Raw genomic sequence first — 26,427 nt, 5'->3', positions numbered from 1 at the left:
GGGCAAAGAGAGGGCATTTATTACGGATAAAATAAAATTTGGTGAGACTACGCTTTAAAACAGCACTTACATTTGCGATTTGCTTATCCCATTTCAGGCGATAATCTAATGTTACTCCCAGATACTTCACTTCTTTTGTCATTTTAATAACAGGGCAAGTACAAGAGTGCATTGAACAGTTTAAGGTGTGATACTGTAATTTGACATCAAGATTATAATAGTCACAAATATCATAAAACATACATTGTGTTTTTCTTTCGCTTAGTTCCAAGCCGTTATATTGAAACCAGTGTCGTAGACAGGATAAGTCATGCTGCATGGCATTAACAACTTCATCCCAAGTAGAATACACATAATTTAAGGCCACATCATCTGCGAAAGTTGTTATCTTACCATTTAATTCAAGGTTACATAAATCATTAATATAAGTTAAGAAGAGAATAGGGCCCAATACAGAACCCTGAGGTACACCAGTGTTGATACTGCTAAAGGCACTAAACGAGTTTTTTACCTTTACAAATTGTGAACGATTAGTTAAGTAGCTCCGAAACCAGTTAAGAGCTATACCTCTTACGCCAGCCATTTCTAATTTCTGTAACAGTATTTTGTGGTCTAATGAATCGAATGCTTTTTTGATGTCAATAAAAATAGTCCCAACTCGTTTCTTGGCATTAATACCTTCAAAAACATCAGTCATATAATTCATTAATGCGTGTTCAGTACTTTTACCACTTAAAAAACCAAACTGATTAACACTAAAGAATTTTACTTTATGGAGATAGCTAAGGAGTCTTTTTTTCATCAACTTCTCAACTATTTTAGATAGTATGGAAAGTAGTGAAATAGGCCTATAATTTTCAATATTGAGCCGTTCCCCTTTTTTAAATACTGGAATGACTACTGCCTTTTTCAATGGATTAGGAAATTCACCTTTCTCGAAGCTCAAATTGCAGATATGGGCAAAAACAGGTGCTATATTTGTGATTACACTTTTCAATGTGCAGCAGTCTATTTCATCTATCCCTGGAGTTTTTCCTAAAGGAAGGGCATTTACGATTGTAGTTATTTCATAAGCTGTCACTGGTTCAACGAAGAAAGAGTTCAACACGTTATTATATGCACTAGGGTTTTTTAAGTGTATGTTATGACGAGTATCGTGGAATAATTGAGCAGAATCAAAAACACTCATAAAATATTTGTTAAATTCATGTGCTAGAGTAGAGGGATCATTTATTAATTCTCCATCAATATTTAGCTCCAGGTCCTGTTTGACAGCTTTGTCTTCTCCAGTTAATTCATTTAACAACTTCCATTTTTCTTTTATATTTGAATTGAGTAATTGGAACTTGTTAACATAGTACTGATTTAAGGCTATCTTAGTTTCCTTTCGTAATTTATTTCTAAATTTAAGGAAATGTTTCCTCAAACTTTCATTGTTAGGGTGGCATTTAGTCTTAATGAATAGTAGTTCTTTTCTTTTAGCTTTTTTAACAAGTTCCTGGGTCATCCATGGTTTTAATATTGGTGAACGTTTAGCATCAGAATTCACTGAATACCTGGATAAGTTAATGCAACGCTGAAATGTATCAATAAACATGGAGCACGCTGTAGAAGTAACTTCTTCTGCCAATACAGATGACCAGTTTGTATCCTTAATTAGCCCTTTTAATTTACACTGATCAATACGTAGGTTGTGATCGTTCTTTTGTTTGTAGGTACCCGAACTTATGATCAGATTTTTACGGCTAATTTTTATCATTGCCAATGAATGGTCAGTTATGGCCATATGCATTACGTTACTTATGCAAGTGTATTTATGCGAATTTAATAGTCTCACAAAAATATGGTCAATACAGGTGGATGACGATTTTGTTATGCGCGTTGGTTCAACAATGAGGCCCGTTAGCCCATACATGCACATAAGATTACTGTAAGATTCTGAATCTCCATTAGAGACAAGAATATTTATGTTTAGGTCTCCAACTACTACTAAGTTACCTTTTACACTTTTCAGAATAGGTTCAATGTCACTTACAAATATTGATACAGGGAAATTAAGATATCTATATAAACTCAAAACATTAATTTCTATAAAGCTAAGTTTTATATTTAACAATAAACAGTCAGCAGTATTTAAATCAATAGTGCATTCTGAGCATATTTGATTTTCTTCGACAAATGCAATTATACCTTTTGAGCGAGCATTATTATTACATTTGACAAATGATTTATACCCGGGAATGGTGTACAGGTTAGCTTCAGAATCATGAATCCACGTTTCTGTTAGAATTATAACATTTGGTACAAAGGTCAGAGTATTCAAATGTAGCAGAAAAACGTCAAAGTTGCTCCTCAAACTGCGGATATTTTGCTGAATTATAGTTAAATTATCAAGTTCATTCAATGTGGTAATGTTTGGTATATTCATTAAGATAGGAGGAAAATTATAGCTTACTGATGTCGTCCATGCATAAAACCAGTTTCGCAGGATGTTTTTCTGCCTTTCTCAGATATATTTTACCCCCACGTATCCACAAGAAGTCGTAATTTTTTGTCTTCTTTGCCTCCCTCGCTGCACTGAAGAGTCTTCTCCGACCGGGGCAAAGTGACTCATTGATGTATATCGGTGAGTCTGTCGGTGGAGTTCCTTCCAGAGTCAAATGTCTGGTGGAGAAGTTCCTCTTGACTCTCTGCTTTAGAAGTATGTCCTCTTTAGTGCGTTGAGAGACAAACTTCACGTGGATTCCTCCTGGTTTGTCATTAGACATAGACTTATACCTATAGCAAAAATCAATGGCTTCGTCTTTTATCTCCACTCCTAGCTCAGCTCCAATTTTACACACGACTTGGGTAAGGTTTTCATGCGCACTAAAGGGGACACCATGTATTTCCACGCTATTTTCTAGAGCACGTTGTTCTAAATCATCACAACGGCTTAGAGCGTCGTTCACACGTTTCTTTAGCTGCACATTTTCATTCTGCAGAGCAGAAATTTGCTCGTAGCACCGATCTAACCTTTTCCCCTGCTCTTCAATAATTTTCACACTATCATCTAACCTCTCATATAACTTATTTATGGAATCTCCCAGATTATTTTCTGTGACTTTCAACTCATTTTTCATCTCTTTAATTAATGCGTACACATCTTCTAGAGATGTGCTGCCTTCACAGCAATCACTGGACACCGAATCACGCAGACTTTGCCGGTGAACACTTTGGCACTCACTACACTTCCACGTCTGCCCACTTGCCTTAATGCCCTCGATGTCCTCCTTTGACATGGATTGTTTCAAGCAGTTGCCATGGAAACATTTTTTGCACTTGTCACAAGCAAGGTAGATGGTGTTTCGCGTGGTTTTTTTACACACGGAGCAGTTGCTCATAGTAGTGTAGATCTTCTCACTTGGCAAGGGAAGGAGCAGCAATCACATAAAGTAACGCCCGGTTATAACTTTCAGATAACTAGCGTAATAAGGTCACTGGATTATCGCACTCACTCTATATAGCATTTTTGACAGCTTGTAAGTCACTATGGTTGAATGGCTCATTTCCGACAAAACAGCCGACTGACGGACGAGAGCAGTAGGAGCGTCCGCACTCGACGAGAAACAGACTAATACTGAGAATGCAAGTGTACGTTCATTTAATTTTATTCGACAATATTGAATTCATTTTATGTCACCACTCATTTACTCTAACTACTTTTTCACAAGTTTCACCTGAAGTTTTCACGTATTTTATTAAACCGGTTATTGCGATGCAAATGAGAAAAATCGACGTAAAAGAAATTCGCACAATTTCTGGTGTTGATAATTCATTATCGGCATGCATTGACAAAGGGAAGGTAAGTATGTGTTGAAGTAATCAGTAGTGCGAGCTGAAAAGCAGTCGTCTGCACCAGCCTACGAGTAAATACATCATAGCGTTTCACTGGCCATTTAAAGGCGAATTAATTATGTGAATTTGCTGGCCAATACAATTATGATAATAAAAAATGCAAAATACTGAAGAAACATTATTGTTTTCTCAATAGGGAAACTATAACGTTAACGCCATTACCTGATTTAAACATTGCTGACTCGTACGGTTACCTATAACTTCTCATCCAAATGGGCATAAATGGCCTTCACTGATTGGCTAACAGTTTAGTCCTTTCAGATGCGCCAACATAGGACGGTCAGACCATGGTGAGGCAATCAGATCTTTTTCGCAAAAGCGTATCCTTGTGTTTATGCAAAATTAAAACTTGTCCGTGTGAGCCGGGAAACATATTCAGGGGATATCTCTATTTCTTCGATTAAGTCCCACAGCCTAATTATTATCAACACTAGAAATGGCGTGAATTTTTTATCCTAGGATAATAATGCCCCGTTCACGCAACCTCGGTTGCACCGAGATCTGTGGTGTGGTAGCCCTAAACCACCGCCTGTACGCGCGTTGGTTGCCGAGATATCGGTAGTTCGTAACTTTATCACTAAAATGTCGTCAGAGCTTCTTGCGCGGCCAAAACCGTAAAAAGGGAGTATGAAGAGAAGGACGATATGATCATTACGAGTCATTGAGAGCGAAAATAGATGCTTACTTGAGTAATACACCAAACAATATTTTAAAGAAAAGGTAAATGAAGTTATTTGAAGTATAATGAATTTGACCTCTTCTTCCCAAATTTCTGCACACAAAGGCAGCACTGGCTTACCATTATCGCCTGAATGCTCATTGGTTGGTTACCGAGGCAGAAGACTAATCGCAAATCCGCAAGCCGCAAACAAATTGCGCATTGTGAGTACTAAACTCAAGAAAAATGGAATGCTGGTCGCCATATACCGTGAACAGAAGCCAGGCTGATGTCCGTCCAGACCTTCCAAACATGGCCGTCTCCCACGTATTATTTGTAATTAAAAAATGCGCAAAATTTGATGGAAAAGATATTGAACATTTTGAAGCATGGGGTGCGTTTGAAGCTATTTACAATCTAAGTCATAATATCATTCAAATCATATGAGCTGAGAAAATAAGTCAATAAGGATGTCCGAGTAGTACCTTTTGATATCAAGTCGAGTATCGAGTCGAGTATGACAATTCCTGAACTAGGCAATATAACAATGCATGCTTCAACATATTCTCATTTTTCAAATCCATTTTTTTATGTTCTGAATGCTTAGCTTGATCTAAAAAGGAAAAGATAATGAGGAAAGCTGGTGATAATTGTGTCACAATTAGAAGAGGAATGAACCTTTATTTATCTTAAACAGATCCATAGACACAAAGTTGAAATGAATTCACCTCTAATAATATGTCGTAAATGTAATTAATGTATACATCCAAACTGCTCAGAAAAGCCCTCAGTAAAGGCATTTGTACAATTGTAATAAAGATTATATACGTACATTAATCATGGATAAAAAAGGATAAAATAATATTTGATCCTATTTAATTCTCATCCAGAAAAATTAATCGTTCTTAATGCTTAGGCAGAAGGCTTTGACGTCTCCATGTTACAGTATTACTGCCTGCGGAAAATTGTCTTTCGCAACACACTTGTGTGGTTGGATAAGTACTTTCTTGCCAAAGTTGCAAGGTTTGGGAACATTGGGAATTTTTATTAAAAGTTATATCTACGATTTTTATGGATCTTGAATATTCATGGAATTTAGGTGGAAGAAGTGAACGAACTATAAAACTCGCCATTAGCTTTGTAGACCAAATCATTTTTTTACTTCATTCAATCAACCATAGCAACTCTTTTTCATTTACTTCAAGAAGGAAATTAAACGTAACAAAGGAATTAGCAAAATTTAACGTCGGAGGTACGTAGTACTCAAAAAGGCTAAAAGATTAATTGTGACGTGAAATGCCGCTAAAAACCGGTATTGTCCTATAAAACCTAAAAGTTGTATTTTTTTCCATAGTAATCCTAAAAATATTTACGCATTCTCTCGGCATTTGAGTAAAGAAAGTATGCTAGGGTATAAAATTATCCCATATAAAGTATGCGCGATGCAGCGGTCCACTCCGATTACGCCGCCGGGTCGGAAGACGGTCGCCGCCGCGGTGGACAAAAAGGTATTCGGCGCCCGCGTCGACTGATAAATTGGTTGATAGCTACGTATAAAAAAGCTGAAACTCCTAAACTAAGTCATTAGAACGACTTTTCGACTTTAAAAATGATATTATTAAATGAGTTTCATGATAGCGCCTCCTGTCGGCAGATTTCTGAACTCATTGGCCTCGACAGCTATGTAACCGAAACAACTCGACTCGACATTCGTAATACTACTCAAAGCATTCGAGTCGAGTACTAACTACTCGACTCGACTCGAACTGTTGAGTACTCACACATCCCTATGATTGAAATCTACGCGATTTCCCTTGTATTTAAATAGAGCATATTTATAGAGGCCTTTTCAAGATGGCGGAATGCACAATTCATTGGCTTCACTTGAGGATAGGGTTATCAGCAATCCATTGCTACCGAGTTTATCGGTTGCGAGATATTTAATTGAACGGGTTCGAAATATCATAAATCAAAGACCTCTATTAATCAGGTGAAAAACGAATCCCTACAACTATACTTTCAGAAAAATATCTTTCTCCTATTATGTTGTTTCAGTCAGACCTGGAGACATAATGAGGTTCTAGCATATAACTCAGGATACCGAGATACATTCAGTGAAATTGTTCCATTATCTATATTATAAGTAATAGCAAAATTCCAGTTCTAATGTAAGAGGACGACTTTTTTCTAAGAATTGTATAATTTTTTTGTTGGATGATTATATAAATTGCACTCTACGAGGATTCAGTGTACCAAAACTAGCTGAATCAATTTTTTTTTAAACTGGATAATTTCAATTTTTTTTAAAGTACACAAGGTTCTAAGTTGTTGTTCTCCGAGTTGCTCTGAAAAATGTCTATAATTAATTGCTCGAGTAATCTCATTCGCAACCGCCGAGTCTGTATTATCCCCCCTTAATAATATATCACTTCAAAACTGAGTAACGCTCTTTGTTCACTCTTAGTAGTTTCTGATGAAGCGCGCAGCTTTTTTCTGAATTTCAATTAGTTTACCTAAGGGTTTTCCTTCTGTTTTCCACGATATGGTATTTTATTATTCTAACTAATACTGCTCTCGTGTTTTCGCGAAATATTTCATGATTATTACCGGCTTTTCACCTCGTACTGAGTTTTGGACGACGCCGGTTTCTTAAGTGATCCTATTGGCTTCTATAAATCACTAAGTAGCGATTTTCTCGTTATTTACTCTGCCCGCATTTCCTAAGTCTGAAAAAATAATTTCAATTATCACGTAATATAAGACTGAAAGTTGAGGAACACAAAAATTATTGAGTAAGAATTATAAAGCGTCCCTCTATCCTCATCTTATGTTACGTATCTTATTTAAAATATATCGATATCGTGATATAAGTAATCTGACGTATAATTGCGATAATGATGATAGATTAGTTCCACCATTGCACGTTAAAACATTGTGGTGAGTGATAACCATCGGTCAATAGAAAATGTAGTTAAGTGATATCACTTAATACATGAAATGCAAGTAAGGACTGACCACGAAAATTAAATCTTACCCTTTGAGTCGTTCTATCTTAAGTTTATCAGCAGAAAGCGACTAAGTGGACGACCCCCTGTCTTGAGTTGGTGACGTCATGCACTCTCGTTGGTATAGAACTTTTCATTGATTGAAAGAATTACTCAAAATATTGGGAGCAACATGGACCCACGTGAGGCCGATGCGAGGAGCGCATGGGAACAGGTCATGGCTCAGGAAGGCTTCTTCTCATCCCAGAAAGAAATTATCGGTTGTGTCATTCTACCGGAGAAACCAAAGCACTCTCGGACAGCCGAAATCCTGACTCATAGTGCGTCTGTGTGATCAAATACCAGAGTCTCAGACCATGATTTCTAGTGCCCACTAATGATTTTTGCATTAATGTCCACAGGTATGTCAAGGCATGAGAGTCGGTCGAGAACGATTTCAAATTACCAAAAATGTAACGCCAGCGTTGGACATTAGTCTCTGGGGGTAAAGGAACAAATAGGTTGCTTACCCATTACGAGGTTGACAATGAAAACAGAAATGGCGAATATCAGAATACATAGCGAACGGTAAAAAACAAACACAAACAAATTCACATTTAAAAAAACATGGGCATTAACAGAAACTCATCGCGGCGAGCTAAAAGACGAAATATACATCTCATGGCAAGGAAGTCATTTTGATTTATTGAAATCAGTTGTAAATACGAGTACATATCCGATCACGTACTCTATATCCCACGCTAAATGAATGGTAACTAGAGCCAGGTGAACAATTCTAGGAAGCTTGCTGACGTCAGAGCATCATATCGCCGATATATCGTATACTCCAAGAGATACGCAATGACTAACCTTGTTTCGTAGTACCCGGGTGTGCAATAAGGCTGTCGAACATAATTTATATATCGTACATGCCCTACATTCCAACCCATCTTGCGGGCGTGCGGAAAATATCATTTGGTAATTACTGTAAAATAATTGAAAATCGCTGAAAATTGGCGCTCTTCTACAACATTGGCGCACTTATTGATCGGCGTCTAGTGATAACTATTGTAGGTCAGTATCTGTTCTCGTTGCCACGGCTGATGCTGATAGACCATTTTCTGATACACTTGCACGCTGAATCGATACAGGGAATAGCTTGACTTTTCAATCTGTGATAAGTTTTTTCAAGTATAACATTAAGTATTCTGACTACTGACTAGGATTTACTAAATAAATTCTGAATAAGACTTACAATTAATTGCAAGAATATCACATCCGCTGGGAAATTACCGGCTAACAGTCCTAAAACTAATTTCTCCCTCAAATTCGGATCTCTTAGCGACGCTAGTTGTGACTTTTGTAGACCCATTCAAATGCGCAGTTGGTGACAACACATCAAGTGTCCCACTGGAGAGTTCTCTAAATATTCCAATAATCAGGCCATCGTACCGCCATAACAAGGTAGGCGCAACACCTGCGCCTACATTGCGCAACACCTGTGGTGTTATTTACAATTTCGCATCAACAGGTGTATATCAAAGTCTTGGTTGCCAAGAACTGTTGTTTCCTTTCACCACAAAAAGGGAGTTTATTTAAATTTCCCTCCGATCAATCTTCACTGACGAAGAAGTCAAAGTTATTGTAAGTAATTGTAGAAATTGGACGTCAATTTAGATTCAGAACTAATAATGCTGAGCTACTTTGAATACACCGGCAGGATGTGTGCGAAGAAAATAAAGATAATTTTATTACAGAAGTACGCCTAGGCCGTGTTAGCCTCAAATCAGTATCTACGGGATAGGAGGAATGAAGGAAAGATGTATAAGAGCCCCTTCTTTCTGCTAATGCTATGAATTGAGAAAATTTGCACCGATGGTGACGTCATGCGCAAAATGTACTCATTTTGGTTTCGCGAGAGACCTAACTACCTTGTAGTTATTAGTAGTGTCTTCCATTATTCAGGTGAACATCAAAGAATTAAATGGTATTTGTGGCCCCCTAGGCAAAAATTCCGCTTTTTGTAGACGATTTGGCCCAAACAGAGGGTATCCCAACTTACACACCTTGCATATTGCTCCTCTGACCGCTGACAAATGAATCATGGCCCCCACAGGACGCTACAATCTTCGGTCATAAAAATTGGCCAACGGTCACAGAAAGGGAAGCCTAGAAGAGGAAATTATGACAAATAATAACATGTCGTACAAATTGATTGATTGTTTTATTACATTACACCATACATCCAACCTGATAATCAAGGCATTAATTGCTCCACAGCCAATATATTTGCCTTAATATTTATTATGATATCAACAATTTACACCTATGTTACATTGAAGCACACATTGGCAGCACCATTGTCAACGTTATTAAAAGTTCTTAGCTGCACACAAAACAACAAAGGCTGTGAAACAGCAGCAATGACTTAAAAAATATTATTTTCTCTTTTCAAAATTTCTTCTTGTATGTACAATCAACTGTCTCTCAACAATTGGAGACAGCAAACTCCATTGAACTCTAAACATTGGAATTCTGCCTCCTGAGGAGACCGAGATATCGCGCATCTGGCCATCTTGAGAAGGACGATTGCATTCTATTTAAATGCATAATGGGGAAGCACGCAGCTCTGAAAATGTATTCGTTTCATACAGATTGAACTTTGCTTTAGAGTACAAAATATCGGGGACCTTACCTATAGTTTAAACAATTCTAAAAGCACAATCTTCGCATGCGAATATTCCCCATTTTATGCTTGTCGACCATCGGTGCATTCAGCAGAACACATCAATAAGTAATCGACAAATCATCGACTCATTAATGCGTTATTTTCAAAGCGCTTAATAATCACTGATTGATAATAGGGTGCCATTTTTCCATCGAATCTAGAGATAACGGTGATTTCATAGCGATTAGTTACGATTGCACCTATGGCGTCCAGAACGTTATTTTCGACCGCATAAACGATTTCATAGGATGAAGTACAGCTTGTTAATGAGTACAGAATTTGTACTGATTGATTGAACTGAGTTATTATTAGATTTCGACAGAAGTACAGTATCGGTTTGCGTATATCTGTATTCACAGGCATCTTTAATTGTGACGTCGCCGATTAGTGATCACTGGTCAGCGATTACCAATCGCTTATTTCCTGCTGAATGCAACCCATGTCAAATAGTCCTGTGCGCTTTCCATTGCTTTGATTTCGGTGCGTGCTCGACAAGAGACTTCTAAGAATAGTTTGCGATCGACTCACGCATCAAACTCATACTCATACTCATCATCATACTCATTTCGTACATATCACTCGCTGGAATTATTCCCTCTTAACATTTCACATTGGGTCTCCTCAGAAAAAAGCAGAAGATAAATAAAACAAATTTAGAAACATACACTTTCCGGAAAGAGCGGTCATCAAACGATTTGGCCGCATGTTTATTTCTCCCCAAGTCACGAGACTATGACATGCTTCTCTCTCCTCACCACCTGCTTAATGCGACGGCTTCATTCTCACATACATATTCACGCAAAACAACAAATCACGGAATTTTCTCCTTGCATGGTGCTTGGTTCTCAAACCTAACGCACCTGGGCGCCACGTGAGAAGTGAATGAGGGTGGCGCCTACAATAAGCAGTGGCATCAGAGGGAAACAAAACATTTCTCCATGCGATATTTATGGTAAAGAGGTGACATTTCTCGGTAATGAACGGAAGCGATGTGAACAGGGCTCCTGATGGTTAACATTTCCAGTGCAACAGTCCATCTGCAAATGCAAAGATGAACTTCAAATAGGGAGCTGCGTTCGATGGACGAAACAACTGACTAACGTCGTCGCCACTTTGCAAAATGGCCGAATAGCAGTAATTGGAATGGAATTTTGCTCGCACTCACTGCAGACACATGATACACATGGATGCTCCGTTGATGATAATAAAAGGACAATAACAGTTACCAATGAAATAACTATGTACACATAGAACGTCGGAGAAAAACGATCGCCAGACAGTGTAGTACAGAATATTACTAAGGAAAAAACAAATATTGGTTATCCTTGGCATTAGCAAAACACAATTGTCATCCTCAAAAAAGGATGCTTCCGTTACAATGCAAAGCGATAGCCTTTATGCTTGAAATAATAGCATATTTCATCATCATCACTTTTGTTCACTAATAATAGCCACTCAAATATCAAGGCCATCTAATTGATGGCAACTGACAATGTAAATCACGCCAAAAATTAGTCCAATAAGATCACTAAATCAATATATTAGCCCAACTATGCGATCCGCAGCGAAGAAAATGAACTGGAATCTTCATCCTCTTCAATGGGAGTGTAATGGATGAAGGAGGACAACTGCAGGTAAGGCAGACTGATTGATGGCAGGGGGTGACAACGACGAACGACGACCAATCAGACGGCAGCAACGAACAAACACATTCACACTCGGCCACACGCACGCACGGACACGACACGAGACGAAGAATAGAGAGCAGAGGGATAGAGGGCGCCATCGTGGATGGATGGCGCCGCGCCATTGCGCCTCTGCCTAGCTACGGATATTATTGTCAACTCACAACACGGGGAGATTCACTCTCCCAAATGGATTATTCTATAAAGTAGTAAATACTATTTTGGACTGCCACTAGCCTCTGCGATGAGGGGGCGGGGTGCCGGCCAACCACCGCCCCCCGCCCCCCGCTCCTTCTGCACTGGCACTTTGGGGCGAACTGCTTATACCACCGCCGACCTCATCCGCTCACTCTGTGCGCGCCCTCCCCTCCCCCTCTTCTACAATCAAGCGAACAAAACACGCATGCGTGCGCGCAGCCGTAACAGAGCGCCGCGACCGGATTGGGGGAGGAGAAGGCGCCGGCGCGAGACACGCCCCCCGCGACCCTGGCGCCTCTCGTGGCGTCACCTGGAGCGAGAAGCAAGATGGCGGATGCGAATAGAGGCCACCCTCGAGCAGAAAGACGTCAATATCGTAGGCGGCTCAGAAGGGTAGGGGAAATCTTTTAGGAGGGATCCCTTCCCCCTCAGAAATGACGAAAAATTGAGCGCTGCCGACTAAATTTCTTTTCATGCGTGAAGGTATGGCCGTGACGTACAGTGATAGGTACATAATCTGTCGCACTTAGACTTTATAATTTGCACCAATTTATCGTATATTGCGACGAGTAAGGTGAGCCTCAAATTTTTACAGTTAAAATGTAAATTTCGGGCTGTACTTACCAAACAAGACTAAGAGCCCTATTCCAATGCGCACTAAACAAACTAATATTGAAAGCATGAAATTCTATTTCAATGTATGAAGATCGAACTCTTACGAAAAACAGCAGAAAAATGTTATACGCGAAGTATGAACATATATATTCTTTGCGGCTAGCAAATACTATTCTATAGCCCGTGCGAATGTTTAAAAACTGTCACTATGAGAGCAGACGTGTAAGACGACCCCCGGAGAGGCACAGGAACACTCTGAAAAAAAACAAATGTTTTAAGTGGAGGAGCGAAGGAAGGGCGTAAGGAAGAGGGGACATATGGAGGGAGGAAAGAAAGGTTGACGGGGATTGGTGGTGTTTTTGTGGGCGCGGTTGATCCTTGGTGCAGAAAGCGCACAAAGAGCTCAAATGCACGCCTGCTCCAAGTGCTTAAGCTCTTGGGGGATGGTAGACGGGGGAAGGGAGGCCAATATTCCCTCTTTGTAAGATTCATCAAATAAAGAGTTGTGGGAGGAGGCATGGATGGCGACCAAAAGAGAAGCAGAAAGGGAGGATACACTGCTACAAAACGAAAGATGCCCATTCACTCGGAATCAAAAGCAAACTCTCCCTCGTAAGCTCCATCTTTTAATTTTCATTATTTGCCATCTAATTAGGTGTTTTTGTTTCCTCACCCTGGGACAAGAAGAAGTTTTTATTCATAACACTCGTGTGAGTTACCTTCAAATGTGCGCTGGTACTTCATTCATTCACACGACGCCTTAAGCGTAAACATTCAAATAAATTCAGAGGTAAGGAAAGAAAGGGATAGGAACATATGATTGAAAAAGGACGATGACAACGGTGCTGCGGTGGATGGAAAAAGCCAGAAATCAGAGGGTAAAAATGCTACCTGACTGGGACATACATGTTATATATACATTAATACATTAAAAAACATGTAGGTATATATAATATATCTACAAGATTTTAATGTATATATTAAAACATGTATATATGATATGTATATAGCTGTTTATTAATCTATTAATGTTCTATTCACCAAAATATACGTCAAGTATGAAATAACGCCCTTGTAAGAAATTAGCTCAAACATGGCCGCGATCATTCTAAGTTGTCACCATTGCCTCCTTCTTATTACACGTACATCCGTAATTTTAAGTAATTTCTAAGGACTATCAGTCCGAGTAAGCGCGAGAGAGGCAAACGTCAGTGGCTGAGATATTTCCTGGAGATTCAGATGAGTATTAGGCTGTTCAGTGTTTGCATGCTTTTAATTTATCCTTGGCAGCAGGCTATATTCTATGATCTACTAAAATCAGAATAATTTGCAATGGACTCATGGGTATATTTTTGGACGTATCGACAGTGGTGCAGATGATCAACTATGTTCTTATCCAACAATGTGGAAATCTATTCAATACATCTTGTCAAAGAGCAAGCATTGAAAAAATTATGTCCCTTAAATATGTCGCATCTCAAGCGTTGATTACACATAAGTATGGGATGAGACTTAACCACAACCAGACCAAGGTAATGCGGTTTTTTAAGGCATCACGAGCGAGGAATGTACGTTTCGAGATAAAAGAACATGGGGAAAAACTTGGACAAGTAGAGCAATTCAACTATTAAGCCAAAACGTTAGAGGAAAACGGATACCGTAGGAAGGATATTAGGAAAAGAATTGCATTAATAAAGGAGGCTTTCATGAACAGGAAGAAGCTTATAAGAGGTTTGCTATGTAAGAATTAAATAAAAAAGGTTAGTGAAGAGTTTGATTAGGAGTGTAGCTTCTTAGGGGCGGAAACGTGGATACTTAGGAAGGAGGACGAGAGAAGACTGGAGGCATTTTAGATGTGGGTGTAGCGAAGAATGAAGAACGTGAAGTAGACGGAGAGGAGGAGAAACGACGAAGTGCTGGAGATGGTGGGTGGGGAGAGGCAGCTTTTAGGTGAGATACGGAGGAGATAGAAGGTATGGATGGAGGGGGTACTTAGCGGGGAGGGGATGTTGAAAATGGTGTTAGAGTGTGGAATGTTAGGGAAACGAGGGAGAGGAAAAAAAAGAATAGGATTTTTAAATAGAATGAAAAGGAGTAGGCCTTACAGAGAATTGAAGAGAGAAGTGCTTCAAGGCAAGATGCCCACAGAAAGTTCTTAAGTAGGTATTCCATGGAAACCTACCTTAATCGGTAGAGTACTTTAATAATAACGCTCCCAATCACGGCCGCACACTTGCTTCTTGAGTTTTCTAAAGCGCTTGTCCGAAGACGAGCGCCTCTCGTCGTAGAGGTTACGCTCTGGATTTAGGGCTAAAGCAATGCTCATATGCACGGAGCTGTCATAATGGCAGTCGTCCTATCAGGGTCGAATATGAACAAAGGATCCCAAAATGATCATTGTTTGTTCTGTGCACATACATTCTTCACAGTTAGTATCTAACTCTCAATACAAATTGGATAGGAGCAGAACATGCTACTGCTGCTTTGCTGCGAGTCTTTCGAATCTTATGTCCCTCGCTGCGCAGATTGGTTTATCGGGTTTCCATCCGGGTAAAATCTGCTACAGCATGCCCTAGCATGTCGGAGTAGACCCCTTAGACGCGAATGTAAACTGGAGTTCAGCGTAGAGGCAGAAATCCAAAATCCTGACCCTGGACTGCGGTGTTGTGCTACACGGAAATGAAATGCTTTCAACACCAATATTCCAATGACAGAGTCATTTTCTCTCTAGTCAGCCTCAAGATGTGTCGCCAACCACAGCGCATTTGATTAGTTTGATTTGATTTTATTTATTTCTTTTACCTGGCCAGATGAGGCCACAATCCGGCCCCCTCTTCCTCTGGACCAGGGCTCTCTTTACAAGGTTATAGATACGGAAATGAAGGAATACAGTCATCAGTAAAAAAATTAATATGATGATAGATAATTTATATTATTATGTAGCTAGGCCACATTGTATTATTATTCCAGCTGTCGGATCACCTTCGTCCTTGACTAGTCGCGTCTCTGGTCATCCGACAGGGCATTGAATGAGCGGGAAAAGGTGCATATAATAAATGATCCCGCCATACGCGAGGACCTATGGATTGGGACTAGACATTTGTTTCCTCCATGTCGATGTTCCACGTGTGGATATCGCTGAGCAGAGCCATGCTGTTATGGATGAAGGATGGAACACGGTGCTTCAAAATTTTCCTTAATTGGGTCTTTGTATATCTCTGCTTGAGTCGCTGAAGACAGAGCGATCCGAATTAAATAAGCTATCAATAGGATTGTTAAGCGAAATTTATATTCGTGATGTTGTATTCCATTAAATCTATAATTTTTCGATGATATTCAGCAATATTTAAAAACTTTTATGAAAATTTCAGAGAATAAATGGATCGCTCTGCATTCATCTGGACCAGAAATTATCGCTGCGGACGTTTTTGAAAACAGATTAAAATGCGCCCGAAGTGGAAATTTGAATCAAGCTTCAACGGAAGGGACTATTATGTCGTAGTCCCCTTGGATCAGAAGGTGGAGTGGAGTCTTTGGAGTGGAATCCATGTTGGAGAACATGCACTCTGGCCCTATTAATGGCAGTAATGGATTACGGCTGATATTGCAGCGATAAAGAAGCGCCGGAATTTGTGGAAATGAGGTTCGCTCAGTTTAATGGAAGGACAAAGAATGGTATGAAGCAGTGGAGGGCAAAATTTTAAAAAGGAAGTCGAACGAAAGGAAACAAAGACAATAAGCGTGCAAAAGTAGTTTATTTAAAAAAATTATGTCTAAAAAAATCCCTGTTTTTTTATCAGTGATCAAAAGTCGAACTAATGAATGAAAGGTTATTAATGCGAAGAAAGAATTGAGTGTGACTGCTTTTGGAAAATGTTGTTCTCATCATTTGGATCGAATTACCATTGCCCCTCAACACTAAAGATTCCGATATTCCAGGATCAACCAATGTAAGCGCACACCTTTACTGACTCTTGGCAAAAAAGGAAAATATATTGATTTCCGTTAGAAAGCCTCTCATCGACTGTCACCAGTAATCCTAAGATTGATTTGACGCAGCTCTCCACTCAGTACCTCGATTGGCTCGTCTTTTCACACCGATATCCTCAGCATTTTCACACCTTCGATCGATGTACCCTCTCAAGTAGTCCCCGACCAGAGACCCAAATGGAGAACTAATTTACCTCCGGGATATATTACACTCGGAGCACGACTGCAAATAAATCAAGGTTGGAAGCTTTCAAAGTGTGGCGTTACGGAAGGATAATGATGCAGATCAAATGGATGGATCACTCAGCTTAGAATAGGTCTTACCGCTCGCACACAGGCATACCTTTTTAGATAAATTCAAGAGCAGAGTCCTTTCTAACGAAGTCAACCATATCTTACGAACGCCAACATATTAAGAAAGATCAGATCATATAAATAAAATGAGAGAGATAGACTGTAGAACAGACAGATTCACAATGTCTTTTCTTCCACGATCAATAAGAGATTATAATGGCAGCGATAGAACTCACAAATAGATTAGATGACCTATGGTGTAGCGTACTGACTTATGTATAACTTAATGCTTGTTTCTGAATTTTATCATTATTTCTAGCAGCATGTTGTAGCATAATTTGTTAGTGTGCGTGACGTTATTTGGACCGTGTGGTGTGCATGTGGGAGTCCCATTGCATGTTTCATGCTAGTGATTGATCACCCCCTGCCAAACACCCTAGGGTTGGTTCGCAGGGTATTCATCTACATCTACATAATACTCCGCAAGCCACCTAAAAAGCGTGTGGCAGGGGGTGTTAGGACACCAGCCGTTTACAAATAAAAAAGTTCTCTAACGAAGTTGGGACTAGAGCTCGGGCTCGGGCGAAAAACGAACTCCCATATCTATCCGTTCGGCAAAACATCTCTCTCAATTTATCGCTTCTATCGGACCTGGAAATATAATGTGTGGCGCTAATATTATGTTCTCTGTGTCTCTCTTAAAGATATCCATTCTCAATTGTTCAAGCAATCTAAGCCTAGCGCGCAGCCTCCGAGTCACCAGCGGCTCCCAGCCTAATTCGCTTAACATCTGCCTAACGCTGTCTGTACGCCCGCAGCATTTTTTGACGGAACGCGCAGCCTTCCTTTGTATTTTATAAAGTTCGTGGATTAAGTCTTTCTACACCGGATCCCATACGCTCGCTGCATATTCAAGGTGCGGTCGGACGAGTGTGAAACCTTTCTTTTACTTTCTCATTCGAAAATCTTCCCGCAATACGTTTGACGAATCCTAATTTCTTCAGGGCGAAGCCGCAAATATTCTTTATATATGTTCCCCGCGTGAGGTTTGAGGTTATTGTAACGCCCAGGTGCTTCACTTCGTCTGTTGCCTCTCTGTTAATACTATCAACAGCATAATCATGGTTATAGTTGGACGAATTCCGCAAGAAATGTACCATCAAGCATTTGCTCAGATTAAATTCGGGTCCGCACTCTTGGCTCCAAAATTGAACGTTGTCTAAGTCCGATGATAGAATTTCATACTCATAGTGGTATTATGTAGAGAAGTATCTTTACCGGAGAAAAACAGGTACTACGCTGTAATAGCTGCTGCTGCCGCCATGCAGTGAGACACGTTCTGCTAGAAAGATTGAAATATTTTCTTCTCAGTAGGAGATTGATTGGCGACAAGGAAATACAAACCGTCTTGGGTAATAATATAGATGCCATCAATAATGTAATCCTCTGTAACATGAATACAGGCGTAATGAAACTCTAGTAATTTCAATCGACAGGAGACCCTTGTGTAGTAAATACTCAAAAAGGAAAAAATAAGTTCCTTTTACATTAGGAACAATTAGCGGTGCAAATGACCCTGTAGTCGACGCACCCCTAAAAGGTATATCTACTCTACTCATGTAATTGATTCGGAAGTTCTAAGAAGAGTAGGTGAGAAGGGAGGTCTGTTGAAAACATTCGGTAAAAGACGGTACATTGGAAACGGGTACTCAGGGTGGGCCCGCGGGGATACTCCACTCCGAGTTCATCGCGAAGCACGAGTGTCTAATGAAAGCTATCGTTTTAGGACAGGTGGAAGGGATGGAAGGCACAGAGATAGGCCACCAATAACATACATAATGACGATAAAGGCCTGATGCGATAGTGTTAGTTTTCTTGCTGTTTACTTCAATTTAATAATCTATTTCCGTTAGGTTGTTTCTCACAAAGAATGAGAAGTATCGATCGTGTCTAGCCGCAAAGTACTGCCTCAAAAAAAATCATTCCATTCAGGCGTCAGTGTAGAATTTGAGCCACGTAATTGTATTTGAAATTACTTCAATTAATTACTAATATATTTTGATATACGATTTTATGGAGGAAATTTTAGATGCGAAAATATGGCTTCAATTTTACACATACGATTTTCTGGACTAGAAATGCAAGATACACCGGAATGAAATGATTTTTTTAAATATACTACTTTGCGGCTAGCAGCGGCGGGTATGAGTATTCCATTAAAATCCATTTATTGTCACTTTCCAATTTTAATATAGCATCGAAGTGCAGTGAGTTCTCAACGTTGGCCTCTGCTTTTGGTCAGTGCGCTTGAGCGCTGCTCCTCTGTTTACTCCGTGGCGAATGGTGAATGCAGGACCACCGGAACCTCTCCCTTCCCATCCTCACTGATGAGCAGCACCCGACCCCGCTCTTTTTTTAATCTCTGAACAAAGCAGTGCGGAAACAAAAGAGCCGTCGCGTTTGTTTTCCCCCTTCCCCCGCTTCCTTAGGCTCCCCACTCTCCTTGCCGCGTTAGGGGATGATGGTTCTCTGATTAAAAGACCCCCCTCAGACCCTCATACCCCCCCCCCCGAAACGCAAACGCAGTCTGCCGTGCGTTATTCACACTTCGATTCACTCGCCATCCGTGAATTATTTCCTCATACTGAATATTGTGTACTTTTATTTGCCGTAACTAAGATATTGCACCGAAAATTACAAATGTTGCACAATTTCGGAGAAATATACATTTCCAATGCGAGCATGTATGAGGAAGTAACCCCATAATACGAAAAGGTAAAGTGGATGAATCTGGAACATAAAAAAACAGTCGACTTATCATACTGAAAATCTTGTCCTCGAAAAACACCGTATACTTAGATAATACTATTACATAACTAGCAACCAAAGGGATTCTACAAGAGCTTTAAACCCAAGTTGACGATTCAAAATTCCGCTGTGCCGGAAAATTTGTATTACTTATCCACTATAAACACGGCCTTAGGAATATGAAATGATATTTCAGGAAGAATAGTGAACTCTAAAAACATTATAATATTTAAACGACAAAAATTACAATAAATTGATGACAAACATGACTGCGACTCATTTTATATCCTTTAGATTTATAGGAATTTGCTCTTTTTTTATATTTACACACAGTTATTGCGGTTGATCTTGTTTCTTATTACTGTGTTATTTTAATATTTTCTCTAGAATCACACGCTTACTCATGTACGATGATAGTGATTGATTTTTTCTTGTAACTTAACTATAATTATTTGCAGAGTCAGTGGCGTAACTATGGGAGGATGAGGGGATAGATCCCACTCCAAAGCCTTAGAGACATAAAAAAATATTTATAACTATTGTCTCTGTTTTCCCTGATGTGATGATTTCCCGCGGAGTTACGAGTGAAACCCAAATTTTAAGTGTCAAAATGGTGTAAATTGTATTTCCAGGCATGTCATTTTTCAAAAATATTCCCGAACCCCCGTTGCCTGAGGGGGTCCCCCTCATTCCCAGTTACGCCACTGTGCAGAGTTATATGTTATTTATTAACCATAAATATTTATAAACCATTATATGTTATGTTATTATGAATTATTGAGTCGAATTGTTTTGTTATTTTCTTATTTATTGCTCCGAATCATTATGAATGTTTTAATTAGAATGACTGTCAATTTTTAGTAAATTATTTGCCCCAATCTTCGGAATCACATAAACTATTGCATAGCGACCTTTTCGGGCTCCTGTTCATATTTCCTGTGAGATTCTCTTAACTTGCTATTCTTGTAACATAATTTCGGAAAAACGTTTTTACGGCCCCTAGATTTTCATTATCTGGCCAGAGTTTTGACAAACCACATCATAATTAAAGTGAAGCAACTAATGATGCGAGATATTCTTCTACAATTTGCTTTGAGTGTGGATTTTAACTTTGCAATTTATTTAATCTGAAGGTGATTGGACCCCAACTCCATGGTTCAATACAGAGATTTCTCATGTTCAAGGAATTACAATACAATAATTTCATGTTGGCACGAAGGACGCTTGTATTTTCATTTCAGATGCCTTCTTCCGATGACCTTGCCAACTCTGGTAAGGTCCTCCTGTCTTCATATTTTCAATTTTGCTGATCGACTTACACGAATGACATGTTAGGAGAATGTAGAAATAAAGACAAATGAAGAAGCCTGTTAGTATTACATTATTTTGTACATTAGATTACATCTCAACAACTAATTTGCCAAAATTTTATGATGGTTAAAAGAGGATAAAAAATTTAAATGGCAAATTTTCATTTGAAATTGAATAATGAAGTAAAACGTAAAATAAAAATTTAGAACGCAAATTTTCCGAAAATTCATTTTTCGGCCTAGTTGAAATTCATAATCCCTTATTTGAGGGTGTTCATGTACTTGATCGGATGAGATGGAGGAGAATTAATAAGGAGTAACAGAACATATTTATGAGGGACGTGTTCGGCTTGAAGTCGAGGAAGCACGGTTGTGATGGTGAGGAGTCAGAAAAGTACATGCGTACAGTAGGTCATTTACGACACATAAATTAGTGTAGGTAATGACAAATAATAGAAAATTCAAATATCTCCATGAAGTCTAAGTTTTATCCTTTTAAACTCTCTCCGGAAAATAATGATATTAAAATCATAGTTGCGTTTGGAGTCTTCGTAATATTTGTCAATAACATTCCCATTCCTCCCCGACCTCGACTTTGTTTTAATTGAACGTCCAGTTTGACCCACGTACCCTACACGAAATTGCATGACATGCAATGGTACTATGAGAGTCACTATACCCCCAGGAGCCGAGGTGTAACATGCATACCCTCAGGATATCCCCTCCATAACCCTCAGGGTATGCATGTTACACCTCGAGAGAAACTCGGGGTCGGCATTAGCCTGCTCTTAACGAATAGTAACTAGGGGACCACGTTTTAATGTCTCATACGGCGCGTAAAGTGACCTCCACCCAACAGTCAAGCAGAAATCGAGTAGCCTCTGAAAAGTCTCGGTTTTTCAACCCGGGTTCACATATTGAGAAACCAGCGCGCTAGGCACCACCGCAATTCGATTCCCCAAGGATATGCATGTTACAGCTCGACTCATATACCTTCCCCACTCTTGTCCTTCTCACTGAACTTATGATTAGTGTAACATAACAATTTAGCAACCGTAACATTATTCTAAAACGAGAATTTAATTTGGGTGGGATAATATAAATCTGCGGACCATACGAATTGTTGTCTGTGCTTGTACATGTTACACGGATCCTTAAAGTACGGACATCTATTGTTTTAGTTGGTTAGCCATTCCTCATTGCACAATGCATGCGTTCCAAAGTGAGTCAAAAACAAGGAAATTGTGATAAGAGGAGCCAACTGTGTTAAACAAGCGTGAATCACTCACCTGCACTGAAATCAGGTCCAAGAGTGTCAACTTCACAGTCACCCACCAAGGCCAATGGAAAGGAATTCAGTTCACGCACGAGGCATCGAGAAATCAGAGCAGGCTCGATTGAGTTACATCTACATTACATCTGACATCGCGCGATTAGCCGCCTCAATAGAGCGTGTGGTATCAGGGGGATGCGAGGTCCATTATTAAAGAAAAAGAAAGTGCGAATCGGAGAAATCTATTTAATTTGTCTCATATCTAGCTGCTATTTGATTTGTCTGAGTCTAGAATTTATTAAATTCCTTCATTGTTCATGAGAGAAACGATTTTCTACAGCTATCCGTTAGGCAAAAACATCTCATTATATCATTTTCCTTTTACAATTTTATCATTTACGACATATTATTTCGAAAGAGGGACTCTTAAGTTCTAATTAAATTATATTAAATTCTTTTTGAGGAGAAACTGACAAAGAACGCGGAAACAGAAGGTCGATTATTTTAATTATTGTTAAGAAAGTAGCACCTGGGCCAATTTCCCGAAGATAACGGAAAAAATGGAATAAAAATATTAAAAAAGGCGCATCAACTTCCCAAACGTTTTTTATTTTAATATTGGAATTTTTATGGGAATGGCTCGAAAGTTTTTTCCCACCAAGTCAGTTCATATTTCAGTTGGAAAACGTTTTTCCCATTGGTCCTTTGTGAGAGAAAATTAATCTAGAGGATATTTTTCTCACTAATTTTGGTTGTGTTGTTTCCTTCCCTTTAAGTCCGTAATCATTCCCCACTGCAGAATATCCTATTCTTCCCACATTTTACTCTTTGTGTGCCGTCTCCTCTTAGCAATAAGGTTGGCTCTCATCATGGCCATCCACTGACTTGTTTGGACTGACCGGTACAATTCTAAACTAGTGCAGTTGTACCATCATTACTTTAATTGTCCTACCAGGATGTTCTTTCCCTCGTTCTCTTACCCCGAACCTTCTCTTGTAAAATAACTTGTAAAACTTAAATAACTTATTTATATCATAATACATCATATGCATTGCAATTTTCTTGCTTTTATTGTTTTGTGTTTATCTTTGTTCTTTTCTATTCTTCTTAGAGCTTCTCCATTCGTGGTTCTTGACATCACACTCATTCTAAGGATTTTTCTGTAACCCCACTTTTCAAAACTTCTATTCCGATCATGTCTCTCCTTTCCAAGGTCCAGACTTCCATCCCCTAATAGTCTGCTTCATTCCTTCATAAGCTACAATTTCTCCTATGCTGGTACTTCAATTCAATAACGCTATATATGTCCGTCTTTCTATATTCAATCATCTAAATCATGATAAAGATAAACCTGTTGTTTTTTCCACAGATTTTTTTTCTTAACCGATCTAGGTTTCGACAATACCGACACTATCATGATATCGATTCTCGATTTCCACGAGGTATCGCCAGTGACGTTAAACTCATTTCCTTATCTAGGCGCTTTTCCATGAAATTTCTCCAAGTTGCTTATCTGCTCTTGATTGCTCCATACAAGTTATATCATCCATCAGCGTGCACATTTCGCCGAAGCACGGGGAGGCTAGTTATGCCTAAGAGCGTTTGGGGGCGATGAAGCACAGCTTGACCCCATCCTAGATAGATATCTGGACGAGTTGGATGGTTGGCGCGGTCGCCGCGGGTCGCCACCGTCTGCCTCCGTGGGAATGCGATTTCAGGATAGGGGTATGGGGCGTGTGATTTCCTCTTCGCACGCTAGAGGGACGAAGAATCAATACGGCGGACGTGACGTCATGCGGTGGGAATGTGAAAAGATAACCTTAGGGTGCAGAGAGGCCGAAACGGGTTAACCGATTCACTCAACGCACAAGCTTATGTGCACAAGCTTATTTGCTATTGTGATTGTAATTTATGCTGCAATCGCATTCATTAAAGTTTCGCTTCATGGCCTGCAGATACGCCAAAATGTCTTTTAATTAATATTTCGTAAACCTGTCGGTGGCGGCCATTGTTGCGCGATTTTATACGAATCTCAAGTTTCTGCTAAAACCAATCTTAATTTATTTACTCTTTTAGGACATCTCCGCTTACTTTAAAGATGAATGAACTTTATAACACACCTTCTATCAAGTATTTTACGGATATAAATTAACATTGAGCAAATTCACGGCATTTCTGGGAAAGGACGGCGCATATGCGTATTGGTGGATATGGTGTTTATAACACAAAAGCATCTCTTGAAGTCAAATATCAGGAACAGATTAAATTAAACAGTTTTAGTTATTATTTAGTTATGCGAAGTATTTTTTTAATTAAGTAAAAACATACTTCGCACCTATCGCGAGTAACAAATATGAGAAATATGTGTAGCAGAAAAGAGTTGTGGAAGGATTATTTGGATGATAAATTGAAAGAAAGGAGCTATTTTGTACTCATCAATCCGCACTTGGCGTAGGAAGATTTAGTCCTCTAACTTAATAACATACCCATAATAAAAAACAAATGGCAATTTCCACATTTTAATTCAAAACTCAACCACCGGCCATAGTTTCAACATATTATGTCATTTTCAAGGACATAATATGTCAGGATAGGGAATGTACATAATGTTTACCTTGGAGAATTTTTTAAATAAAAGCTTGTAGCACTTTTCCACAATAATGAATGTTTTGTAATACTGTGGAAGCATGCTGCCAGCTTTTATTTAAATTATAGGGACGTTAATATATCTAACTTCCACCGTATAACGACTGAATCTGTTGAACTTATTGATATAATATGTTGAAACTATGGTCAGTGGTTGAGTTTTGAATTAAAGTGTGCAAATAACCATTTGTGTTTTTACCATGGATATATCGAACTTCCACAAAATCAAGCCTGAAACGATTTTACACGTTAATAACATACAAATTAAAACTGCGCAATTTTTCTAATACTTCCTACGAGCCAACAGAAATCATTAGAAAGCTCTTGCACGAATTAGGCTGGGAGCCGCAAGACAACCGGGAGGTTACGTGCTAGGGATAGCTGTAGAACTCTCTGAATATCACATCATATTCAATATTTTATCGGCAAAACAGATAATACTTAAAATTTTATACTTAAATATAATACTTAAACAAAAAGATAATACTTTTCAAAAAATTTTAAGTCTACGTTGAATGTTTTTTTTCTGAGAAGTGCTTACTTTTTGTGTGAGATTGAATCAGATAAGAGATTTTCAATCTCTTATCTTATGAATTTCTGCGGCAGGACATTTTAAACATTTTAACCCATAACTATGGCGATTGTAGAGGTAAACTTATTTAAGTGGTGCGTAGAATTGTGTAAATTAGACCTATTGTAGTGACTGTGTGGCAAGTAATGTGAAATTTGATTTCATTTCATGTTGGTTAGCCTTGCTGGTTGCACGCAATTTAAGAATGGGTAAAACATTACCAGGTCCTTCTCAGCAAAATAAATGCCCTGCACGTATGCCTTTTGGATTTACTCATTGGTAACAGAGTCTTTGGTGGCACCCTTCCAGCCAAGAGAAACACTGTGTTAAATAGAATTGTCGCTGATCCACAGATTTCAATTGCATAGTTCCCCTTAGTCATGAATTTGCAGTTGTATACATAGGACCCTGTTGTGATTATTCACGCGTATCCAGACGGTGGACATCTGAAAGTTTCAAAAGTGAACGACGGAAACGGTTCGATAAATCGACCGCATGCCAACAGTTCTGGCGGGAAATCGTTGCTATGAGAGGAGAGCGTCCATGACGCAGCTGACACGCTTTTCCTTGAGCGTTTTCGTTTGTCCACATTTTCAGTGTAAGAAAATCCTTGTCCTTGATGGCACTTTTTAGAGGGGCCTATCAATTCATGAACGTTCTGAATGAAATGATGTCCCATGGTCATTATGGGCAAGGAAAGGCAATGACTATAAAAAAAAAGTCGTGGACAGGAAGATAAAAAGAAGTGATAGGTAAACCAAAAATGAAAA

General features: G+C 39.1%; 1 protein-coding gene across 1 annotated transcript; it reads right to left on the bottom strand.

Moving 5' to 3' along the window:
- Positions 1 to 2,444: 2,444 nt before the first annotated feature.
- Positions 2,445 to 3,281, bottom strand: LOC124165898. The gene has a single exon (XM_046543437.1). The coding sequence runs from the start codon at positions 3,279 to 3,281 to the stop codon at positions 2,445 to 2,447; it is 837 nt and encodes a 278-aa protein (XP_046399393.1).
- Between the last annotated feature and the right edge of the window lie 23,146 nt (positions 3,282 to 26,427).

Source organism: Ischnura elegans, chromosome 9, assembly GCF_921293095.1.
Source record: "Ischnura elegans chromosome 9, ioIscEleg1.1, whole genome shotgun sequence".
Classification (NCBI taxonomy): Eukaryota; Metazoa; Arthropoda; class Insecta; order Odonata; family Coenagrionidae; genus Ischnura; species Ischnura elegans.
The sequence above is the reverse complement of the archived record's forward strand: the minus strand, read 5'-3'. Positions and strand labels throughout refer to the sequence as shown.